This window comes from Delphinus delphis, chromosome 3 (assembly GCF_949987515.2).
Source record: "Delphinus delphis chromosome 3, mDelDel1.2, whole genome shotgun sequence".
Classification (NCBI taxonomy): Eukaryota; Metazoa; Chordata; class Mammalia; order Artiodactyla; family Delphinidae; genus Delphinus; species Delphinus delphis.
The window spans coordinates 39,334,752-39,346,808 of NC_082685.1; the positions used below are offsets into that span (position 1 = coordinate 39,334,752).

At 40.8% G+C, this 12,057-nt stretch overlaps 1 protein-coding gene across 2 annotated transcripts in view; it reads left to right on the forward strand.

Moving 5' to 3' along the window:
- EBF1 (EBF transcription factor 1) overlaps nucleotides 1-12,057 on the forward strand; it is a 398,056-nt gene that overhangs the window by 265,838 nt on the left and 120,161 nt on the right. For both annotated transcript variants that reach the window (XM_060008445.1, XM_060008444.1), the window contains one exon: nucleotides 8,114-8,255. In XM_060008445.1, the coding sequence (XP_059864428.1) occupies nucleotides 8,114-8,255 (142 nt within the window). The remainder of the gene's footprint in view (nucleotides 1-8,113; nucleotides 8,256-12,057) is intronic.

Here is a 12,057-nt window from a genome sequence, read left to right on the forward strand (position 1 = left end):
AATTTGCATTTAAGGTTCCTTCATGTCTTTTTGTTCCTTGATAACTCATTCCTTTTTTTAAAATTTTATTATTTTTTATACATTTTTATTGGAGTATAATTGATTTACAATGTTGTGTTAGTTTCTGCTGTACAACAAAGTGAATCAGCTATATGTATGCACATATCCCCATATCCCCTCCCTCTTGAGCCTCCCTCCCACCCTCCCTATCCCACCCCTCTATGTCTCACAAAATACCAAGCTAATCTCCCTGTGCTGTGCGGCTGCTTCCCACTAGCTATCTATTTTACATTTGGTAGTGTGTTTATGTCAGTGCTACACTCTTACTTTGTCCCAGCCTCCCGTTCCTGCCCCGTGTCCTCAAATCCATTCTCTACATCTGCATCTTTATTCCTGCCCTGCCACTGGGTCCATAAGTACCATTTTTCTAGATTCCACATGTATGCATTAATATACGGTATTTGTTTTCCTCTTTCTGACTTACTTCACTCTGTATGACAGACTCTAGGTCCATCCACCTCACTACAAATAACTCAATTTTGTTCCTTTTTACGACTGAGTAATATTCCATTACATATATGTGCCATATCTTCTTTATCCATTCATCTGTCGAGGGACATTTAGGTTGCTTCCACGTCCTGGCTACTGTAAATAGTGCTGCGATGAACACTGTGGTACATGTATCTTTTTGAGTTATGGTATATGCCCAGTAGTGGATTTGCTGGGTCATATGGTAGTTCTATTTTCAGTTTTTTAAGGAATCTGAATACTGTTCTCCATAGTGGCTGTATCAATTTACATTCCCACCAACAGTGCAGGAGGGTTCCCTTTTCTCCACACCGTCTCCAGCATTTATTGTTTCTAGATTTTTTGATGATGGCCATTCTGACTGGTGTGAGGTGATACTTCATTGTAGTTTTGATTTGCATTTCTCTAATGATTAGTAACGTTGAGCATCTTTTCATGTGTTTGTCGGCAATCTGTATGTCTTCTTTGGAGAAGTGTCTATTCAGGTCTTCTGCCCACTTTTGGATTGGGTTGTTTGTCTTTTTGATATTGAGCTGCATGAGCTGCTTGTATATTTTGGAGATTAATCCTTTGTCAGTTGCTTCATTTGCAAATATTTTCTCCCATTCCATAAGTTGACTTTTTGTCTTGTTTATGGTTTCCTTGCTGTGCAAAAGCTTTTAAGTTCCATTAGGTCCCATTTGTTTATTTTTGTTTTTATTTCCATTTCTCTAGGAGGTGGGTCAGAAAGGATCTTGCTGTGATTTATGTCATAGAGTGTTCTGCCTATGTTTTCCTCTAAGAGTTTTATAGTGTTTGGCCTTACATTTAGGTCTTTAATCCATTTTGAGTTTATTTTTGTGTATGGTGTTAGGAAGTGTTCTAATTTCATTCTTTTACATGTAGCTGTCCAGTTTTCCCAGCACCACTTATTGAAGAGGCTGTCTTTTCTCCGTTGTATATTCTTGCCTCCTTTGTCAAAGATAAGGTGACCATATGTGTGTGGGTTTATCTCTGAGCTTTCTATTCTGTTGCATTGATCTATATTTCTGTTTATGTGCCAGTACCATACTGTTTTGGCTACTGTAGCTTTGTAGTATAGTCTGAAATCAGGGAACCTGATTCCTCCAGCTCCATTTTTCTTTCTCAAAGTTGCTTTGGCTATTCGGGGTCTTTTGTGTTTCCATAGAAATTGTAGAATTTTTTGCTCTAGTTCTGTGCAAAATGCCATTGGTAATTGGCATTTGATAGGGATTTAATTGGCATTTGATAGGGATTGCATTGAGTCTGTAGATTGCTTTGGGTAGTATAAGCTCATTTCTTTTTTTTTGCTGCATCATCCTCCATTCTATGGATTACCAGTTTGTTTATCCGTTTACCTATTGAAGGACATTCTGGTTGCTGATGCCTTTTATTTAGTCAAATTTTTGTTATGGATATAATCATAGATTCACATGCAGTTGTTCAAAATTATACAGAGGGATCCTGTGTATCCTTTACTCAGTCTACCCTTATAGTAATATTTTACAAAACTATTGGGCAATATTACATTGTACCGTACAGTATTCATACAGGATATAAACATTGATACAGTCCATCCATGTTATTCATATGTCACTAGTTTTACTTGTACTCATCTGTGTATGTATGCTTTTAGTGCTATAAAATTTTATCATGTGTAGGTCTGTGTATCTATCACCACAGTCAAGATATTGGATATTTCTGTCCACACAAGGATCCCCCCTGTTGTCCTTCTATAGTAGCCCCATCCACCTTCCCTCTGTCCCTAATCCCTGGCAACCACTACTTTGTTCACTTCTAAACTTTTGCTATTTCAAGAATAAATAAATAGAATCATGCAGTGTACTAGTTTGCTATGATTGCTGTGACAAAATACCACAGACCAGGTGGCATAAAAACAGGAATGTATTTTCTCAAAGTTCTAGAGGCTGGAAGTCCCAGCTCAAGGTGTCAGCAGGTTTGGTTTCCTCTGAGGCCTTTCCTTGGCTTGCAGATGGCCACCTTCTCACTGTGTCCTCACATGGTCTTTCCTCTTTGCATGAACACCTTGTGTGCCCAAAGTTCCTCTTCTTATAAGGACACCAATCAGATTAGATTAAGTCTCACCCGAACAGCCTCATTTTAACTTAATTACCCCTTCAAAGGCCCTGTCTCCAAATACAGTCGCATTCTGAGGTTCTGGGATTAGGACTTCAACGTATGAATTTTGTGGGAGACAAAATTCAGCCCATAATATGCAGTATGTAGCCTTTTGTTATTGGCTTTTTCACTTGACCTAATTCTCAGGAGATTCATCCAGATGTATCAGTAGCTTGTTCCTTTTTATTGTCGAGTATTATTCCATGGAATGTTGCTTAATGCCTTTTTATTTCATGTACTTCTGGTCAGTGCATTTCATGCCTCATTATTAAGGGCTCTGAATTAATGCAAACATAGAATAAGCTAACCCCCGAGGTAAGGAAGCCATGTAATAGACCAACTTTAGCACTAATTTCCTTACACTGAATTATCATATATTAGCATTGAAAACCAAGATTTATAATTTTTAAATCATTATTCAAAATTAAGTTGCTAAAGTGGTTATATTTTAGAGGTACTGCCTACCAAAATATTCTAAATTTAAACAGTGAAAATATTTTTATGATTTAATTTTCCCCCAGCGCTGTATTTGTTCTAGAAATATTTGAAGACACAGATTTCAACTCTTTTTGTTGCTTCTGTCCTAACCCCTTCTTCCACATGAGCTGCTACTTTTGTTAATGTGATCTGCCACTCATGACTGAATTTAGCTGCTTGTGTCTTTCTGAAAATCTGCTCATGAGACAGAGATCATGCTTCATGAATCTGAGATAATATAGTTGGGACATACAAAGTCTCCGGCTTGATAGGAAGGGAAGAGGGACAACCTAAGGAATGATAGCAAAGAAATAATTACCAATAAGAAAACTCTCAGAGAACCCCTCATTCAAATGAAGTATTGGGGAAACTAGACTGCATTGATAAGATGCAGAAAATTTATGGACTGTTTTCAAAGCTGTAAGGTTTTATTTCATTTCAAGCCTAGAATGTAAAACGCCAATAGGAAGATGGTTTATAGAGAGCAAAATTACATAAACCATAGAAACTTGCAATTCACAAGAGGTCTAAATTATATAATTATGTATCATGAGCACGAAGGTCTTTAAATTTGTAAGATTTCAGTGTTAAACTGATAGAGCAGTGAATGTAGAAGAAATAATTTCTGCAGCCTTGTATTTAAAATAAGTTTATAGACTCTTGAACTTTTTGACGAGATCACCAACAAAGCAACAACTATGCTACCACTGCTAACATTTGCTCTATAAGAACTGGAAACCATTGCTAACCACTTTAAATAATATAAGCCTCACAGTAACCTTATGAGTTAGGTACTATTATCATTTCCATTTGAGAGTCAGGGACACTGGGGCTTAGAGAGGTTAAGTTAAGCTGGCCAAAGACAACATCAGCTAGGAAAGATTGAGAGTCAAAAGTCATAAATTTTGTGTTGAATTTTTTCTAATTCTAAATAGATGGGGGTAGATAGTAAGAGTAATAACCTTCAGGGAATTTAGATCCAGGATATAACAGAGAAAATTTCTGAACCACTGATATGAGCCAAGAAGTCAGAAACTTCATTGTAAAATCCCCGAAGTCTGTGGGTACCTGTGGACTTCCCTTCGCCCTTTTTATCCCCTCACCTGGAGGGTTGGTTGCAAACAGAAGATACCAGGGAACACACTGGGTATTCATCAGCACATCTCTGGATTGCTATACTAAAAAGCCATGCCCCTCCCCCAAATAGAAATTTACTTCCAAAAGATACAGGGATAAAAATATATATGTATACGACCCTAAACATGTCCACCTGGCTTAATACTTATTTCAGGAGGAATAAATTGGGCATCCTCATGAATAAGTTAGAACAATTTATTTCAAAACCATTCTATAGGGCTTCCCTGGTGACGCAGTGGTTGAGAGTCCGCCTGCCAATGCAGGGGACACGGGTTTGTGTCCCAGTCCGGGAGGATCCCACATGCCGCGGAGCAGCTGGGCCTGTGAGCCATGGCCGCTGAGCCTGCGCATCCAGAGCCTGTGCTCCGCAACGGGAGAGGCCACAACAGTGAGAGGCCCGCGTACCGCAAAAAAACCCCACAAAAAACCATTCTATAGCAGCACTGTCCAGTAGAATATTCTGCAATGTTCTATAACTGCCCTATTATAGTGGCGTCAGCCACATGCAGCTACTGACCACTTGAAATGTGGCTATGGAAACTTGGGAACAATGGAATTTTAAATTTTACTTAATTTAAAATTAAACAGCCACATGTGTGATTACTGTATTAGTGCAGTTCTAGAGAGTAAAGTTTTAATTATAACAGATACCATAAAATTCTAAATATACCTGTTCCTCATCTTACCCTGGGTCAGGGGAGTGAGGAAGGAGGTTGAAAGGGAAGGGGTGGTTGAGTCCAAGTGTAAAATCATTTTCCATGTTTATCTGTCTCAAATTCAAGCTGGGTTTTGTTGACACAATTTGGGAAGGTGGAAGATTTGGCAGGTCCATCTGTCCCTTTGCCTGCATGAATGTGTCAGCACCTCATTAATCTTGTGTTTAAACTGTAAAGGCCCTTTTCCCTCCTACTATAGGCTTATTTTTAAAGGACTTTTCAGTGCTCCCTTTGCATCTCACCATTAGATTTTTTTTTTATTTACAAGTTTCTCTGTGGATTAATTGCAGCATTTATTTTATTTAACTATATCCTGATCATTTCCAAATTGGAATGAGAGAAATTTTTTCAGGGTAGGGAAGTTAAAATGTGTTGTGTTATGAGTTTTTGAGAAACATAATAGGTGTTTATTTGCTGGAAATTAAAGGCATGAGGGTTCTCTGTATCATCTTTCTCCAATTGTAACTGGTCTTTCAATGAAATGATCTTACTGCACATGTGGTCTTGGTGATCCTTCTCTTACCAAGAAAATAAAAACATATAGGGTGTAGTTTTCTTTTTTTTTTCTTAACCGTCTCGATATTTTTGTTCAATGTAGGAATTAGATGACAGGGTCTTTAAATGATACTGAATATTTTAAGCCTGTAGCACTCAGTCTTACAGGTGCACAGTGGATTGTCATTGCCTTTTTTTTTCTTAAGACAGACGTCTAGAATAACCACTTTCTGTATTTCCTGACACTGCGAACAGATACCGTTTGTCATTCCTTTTATAGTTTCTTCAGCTAACGACTCCAGTGACCACTCATTTGTGGTCTTGCAGTAAATCAAAATTTCTCTGAAAGACCCAGCTCTGTTACATAATTGTAAATGCCCCACGAAGTCATCTTCTTAACTAAAAAGAAAAGTGAGTTTCCGTTGCTTTAAATAATATGGACTCTGCCACCACTCATAGTACTTTTTGAAAATAAAAGAATAGAGAACTTTCTTCTCCTCTCCCTCCTCCTCCTCCTCTTCCTTCTTCTTCTAAATTAACCTACAATTGATGAGACATACACAGAAACTTCAGGCTGTCACATCTGGTTGATCAATCATGAAGAAAGAGAAAAACCACTTTGCAAACTGCTGCTTCAAACTTACTGCATCCTTCCATGAATGACTTGCCCTGGCTGGAATTTTGGGTTTCACAATGACTAAAGAGAATACCCTGAGTCCCTGAATGGACTCTCTTAATTGTTTACTTTGCATTTTAACAAAATAGAGATAAAAAATAAAATCAGGCGAGGCTCCAAGTCCTGGTTGGGGGGGGGGGTCAAGGTGAAGACCCTGAGGGAGGGTGGAGGGGATCCCACAGAAGCCCTCCCCAGCAGTCATCCCTGGGAGACCCCACGGCAGGATGACCACAGTGTTGCTTCATGGGTCTGAGAAATACTAGAGCCTGGATAAAAGGAGCAGGGCCTTGGGTCCGCAGAGGGGAGGGCCCGAAGGAAAACAACAACAACAAAAAATTTGGTTGCCATCTTGAAGGCAAGGGGGAAGGAAATCTGCCATATTTTGCCAGGATGCCTTTAGGTCAAAGAGGGGACAGTGGAACTTTTAAGTATGGCAACCATTGGTGGATTGGGGGCAGGGTGCTCTGCCAGGCAGGGCTTACGGTTCCCGGGCCTAGCATTTTCCCCTCTGCCCAACTCAGGTGATGAAATCGTAGCATTGCTCAAGGCTCTAGAAGTCAGGGTCCCCTTTCCCCAACTTGGAGAAAAGTCTTCCTCAGAAACTGGGGCCTCAGTATGTGCCAATCCTTGTAAAACGTTTCACCTCTTCGGGGGCTTAGGCGTCTCAAAACCAAGAGCAATTAAAGCACGAGTCTTTCCAAGCAACCAGGGAATTGAGCAAAAATAAATCAGAAAACCTCAGCCTTGGCTCTGGAGGTTCGCCTCATTATAAGAGCAGATCTATTAGCCCTCTTGCCATTGTCTTTCATTTCTCAAGTGAGGTGATTCTAATTAAATTAATCTGCATGTCAATCTATCGGTGATCAATCAAAGAGCCTGAGGTCCCCCCTGTGCTGCAGGGTGCTTGCGGCTGACAGGGGCTGATAATGGAGGAAGAAATAAACTGTGGAGCAAAGTTAATTAGTCAACATAATAGGTGGATTAAACGGGAGCCGGCTGATTGCTGTTTCCCATGTCAGAGCATGAGGTGGGTGCTGAAGCTGCAATTACAGACAATTATTATATTTGGTTGTAAGAGGTCGCATGAATAAACATATCTCTGTGGGGTTGGGTTTTAATCCTCTTACCCATTTAATATAAGGAGAACTGTAGGTCATTTTGTCTCAGTGTTTTAGTCAAAGTTCTCTGAGAAAACACCTTTGCCTCTGTCCTTTCCGGCAAACTCCGTTCAGTCAGTTTATGAGACCGCCCCAGTAGCTGAATGTACCTTGGGCCAGGGCTATCTTTTTTTCTTTTTTTTCTTTTTTTTTGGCTTTGAAACACAGCTCTAAGTCCCTTGATTAGCGTGGATTTTGGGGTGGTGGTCGTGGTGGTGAGGGGGGCTTTGGTCTGATGTCTGATTAACTAAACTAATGTGGTAAGAAAAAAAGTACAAGAAACCCCAAAAAGACACCCAGGAGAGAAAGCTTCATCCCAGCTCTCACTGAAACCTCTCTTTTTCATTTCTCTATCCCCTTAACCCTGACGCAGTGCTGGGGGGAAGAAATATTTTAAAGATTCAAAAGAGTTTTATTTGCATGATCAACTGTGATATCTGCTTCAGTGTCTAAACTGAAGGGCAATTTAGGTGAAACACAACCACCCTTGTGTAAAAAAAATATGCTAATAAAGATCTTCCTGTTAAAATTATGGTTAACAGTGTACCTTCTGCTGTATAACTATAAACTGTGCAATTTTACTTAAAACTGCATCAAAAGCGTTCCATGCCAAAGACCCACTCATCAATAGCTCCTCTTGTTAGACTTGTACAGCATAAGCACCAGTTATTATGTGAAATAGCTATGCAATTTTCTTCAGCTCCCAGCTGTTATTTATTTAACTTGAGTTTATTACCCTCCATGCTTTTATATTAAAATGTTCCTTCATTTCTCTCTTCTGTCTCCAGGTCGTGGTGTCTACGACAGTCAATGTGGATGGCCATGTCCTGGCAGTCTCTGATAATATGTTTGTCCATAATAACTCCAAGCATGGGCGGAGGGCTCGGAGGCTTGACCCCTCGGAAGGTACGCCCTCTTATCTGGAACATGGTAGGCGAATCATTTTCATTGGTTGGCATTGCTACTTTAACTGTGCATTTGTTTGGTTTCTTTCTTACAACTCCACCACATGCTCTACCCCTTTTCAAATTTCAAATGTCCTGTTGAACAATATTGATGCTGAGTATTTAAAGACAGGAGGATGTCTTTGAGGGCCAGCCTTTCTTGTTGCATAGCTCCCTACCCTGGAAATGGCTGACACATCCTTCCTTCAGGTTGAAAGACAGAGGGAGACTGGACCCCTGCTTTATTTTAAGCTCCCACTTGATTAAAAAATAATGAAGGGCCAAAACAGGGCAACAAAAATCATGATATATTTTAAGTTTATGGTTGACCTGGTTGTATAATGAACTTCACTGTCTTTACAGTCCTGCTGGTGTAGCTCTGTGACTACATACTTAACTTCTTTTGGAGATAAGGTCTGAAGTCTAGGTTGGAGGTGTTTTCTGAATATAAAGTCCAAACTAAATGTCCCTCCCATGCCCTGTGCACACCCCTACCCTCATTACCACATGATACAGTCTGCTTTATGTAGGTAGAATTTGGTGGGGAGAAATCACATTTGTCTTGATTTTATGGCTAATGAGTTGTACCCTTGAGTGGACTGGAGGAAATCAGGCAAAAATTTGAACCAAGGAAAGTAAATGCCACTCAAAGGAACTATAGGCTGGATTTAGCATATGTCCAAATGTTTCTGTGCTGCATGTATATATAATGTATCCCTCTGTTCATCCATCCATCCATCCATCCATCCATCCATCCATCCATCCATCCACCCACCCACCCAGGACAGTGACTGAGACTCTACTGGATATCAATCAACATGGTAGATTTTCTCCAGTCTCCTCAAATTAAACTCTTAACTCATTTCCCCACTTCACTTTCCAGTTTGCTAGGTCATCCAGATTCTTTTAAAAACACTATCACACAAACTACCACCCGATTGTCTGACTTTTTGATGGGCCATGAGCTGTCTGTGATATAGTTCATAAGGTAGAAAACTCCTTTCCCTGTCAGCGTCCCAATTTAATAAACACACCACTGTCATCATTTTGCCTGATTTTTTCCCCTGCAGTTAAGGAATACACAAAACTGTACTTTTTTATTAGTTAGCCAGGTGTAACACTCGTAGAAGGGATTCTTTACCAATCCAGTGTTACAGTCTTCTTAAAATAAACCAGCGTATTCCAAAAGCTACTTCTTTATGGTTTCATTAGTGCTGAGATGTATGGATATTACTTTTTGCAGGAGGCCATTTGGAACACCTGCTCGTGATTACATTCCTAGTTCCATTTCTGTACTTAAAATTATTCTAATCCTCACTTTACAGTAATGTTGCCTTTTAATACCCTTGGAGTCACTTCAGGCATTGTATCATTAGAGATATTTAGGTGAAAAGAAGAAGGAAAAAATAGGTAAATACTCAGTCGGTACAATTTGGACAGCACTAGCTTAAAAGCTAAAGTCTTGTTTTCGACTATGACTGGTTAGTTACTGTCGTGTCTGGGAACAGACTTGACTGTCATTTTGGTATCTAACAGTCATGGATTCACAGTTTCAAAATGTGCTCCAAGTGCAGACCACATCCAGCTCCCATGCCTGCCCTTGGGAAGGTCGTTGGAGAGCACACAATGCCTTGTAAATCATCCCTCCACCAAAAAAAAAAATCCCAACACAAACCAGTAAAAAACAACCAGCTAGCCAGGACGCCTCTAGGGCTTGGCGGTCAGGAACATTATTTGACATCATGATGTGGAGGAAAAAGAGCCTTGAAATAGGAGCTGGGAAACCAAATTCAGGTCTGAGCTTCATTTCTGGCCTTTGTGTGACCTTGGACAAGTCGACTTACCTTTTGGGATCCTTAGTTTCCTTCTTGGCAAAATGAAAGGGATGATCTGTAGGGGTAAAAAAAAAAAAAAAAATGTGTGCCTTGGGTGGGGGCAGGTCACGTGCACGGGGGAAGTGGGCTGGGTGGAGACTGCGGAAGAAGGACAAGTTCATGCTCTGCCGACCCCAGCCCCAGGCAGTTGTCACCCAGGGCAGGGAGAGCCGGGTGGGGTCAGATGCTCCAGTTTGACCAGAAGTAAAACTCTCCTATTTTTTAATTGCTGGTAACTAATTACAAATGTTTTAGCCCCTGAAGGGAGGAACAGGGGGGAAAGTCACTTAGGTAGAAGACAGCCACAGGCTCACATTTGGAGATCTCTGCATCAGAACGTCGCTAAGCTGCCTCCCAGCTCAAATATTCTCCCTTCTAGGTGAACATATTAATATTTCGGCTGGGCTAGCATTTCATTCTAAGTTTTTTTTTTTTCGTTGTTTTAATTGGGGTAATGATTAGAATACAGTTTGTCCTAGGTGTACACGATCTGGTTCATTCGTACATCATATATATCTATTCACGTACAGATCCTTTTCCCATGTAAAAGATTACAGAGTGTTCCGTAGACCTCCCTTGCTATGTGCTCGGGCTTTCTGATATATGTACTTAATCTGTATTTGTATAGGTATGGTAAATCTAATCTTAATTTATCCATTGCCACCACCTTTCCTTTTAGATTCGCATAATTTGTAAAAAAAAAAAAACAAAAAACAACAACAAACTATTCTAAGTTTTAAAGACAACATTTTATTCCTCTGCTGCAGGTGACCAGTCCACAAATGGCCACGTTCTTCTTAGCGTGTCTCTCAAGAAAATGATGACATTTCACTGTTTATTTACGGTTAACCATCACTGGGGACTTGGGTGTGTCCTGTCTCCTTCAGCTAGGGGGCCTCCCTCTCACCAAAACCTGACTTCACTTCTATCCAGAAGAATAAAAAGGCAGACACTTTGAGGTTCTCAGTAATGACAATAATGTGGAAATCTGCTTCTCTGCAGAATGAATCAACCAACCACACATAACCACCCACTCATTTAGACGCTTCCCGCTGATACATAAATATCTACTCAGCAGAGAGTGACTATGGGCTCTTCATTGGTGATGTGTGGGAGTGGACTTAGATGCTAGTTTGCATCAATTTGGGGGCATGGTAATGCTTCATCTTGCCATTGAAGAATGCCCTGTTTAAGACTCACAGAGCCATGGCCCTCCTCGGCCGCTCCCGCCTCCACCCCACCTCACACAGCTGCCCCACAGCGAGACTGCGCGCAGTATTTTCACCTCCTAGGTGACCTGTAGGAGTCTTGTTTTCCCTCCTTCTGGGCTCTGTACCAACTCATTTACAGGTAGCCTGAATTATTTTGAGCCATTCTGCACATCTCTGTTTGTCTTGGGCTTGTCAGACGGTTGGAGGAAAGTTCTCTTCCACGGCTCATCTTTTTGCATATGAGAGAAATAGTGACCACGTGTTACATTCATGCCTGTGTGACCCATGGACTCACAGACCTCTGTGCTCGGATAACTGTCCCTGTATTTCAAGTAGGAGAGTTGACAAAGGTGGATTTATTTCACAGACTCTGGTGTGGTCCAGAGAGGGTGAATCCTGGCGCACTGGATCTCGTGGTGACTGTCCTCCCTCCTATTTTTTTCTTCATTCATAAATACTGAGATTTCCTTTGGCTAGATATCTATGAGCGAGTTTAGGCCAGTGAGGTTTTTCTGTTCAAGCAACAGCTTTGTAGAAGATGTACCGTTGTGGGGAGAAGCAGCCTCAGAAGCTAACTGCTCTCAGGATTGTGATTTTTGGAAAAGCATAGGCTTGGGATCAGAGCCGCGGAGCTGACCCCATGGGCGGTAAATGCACAGCTCTGGCCTGTGTGCCCCTCCCACGCCTTCCCCATCGCTTGGGC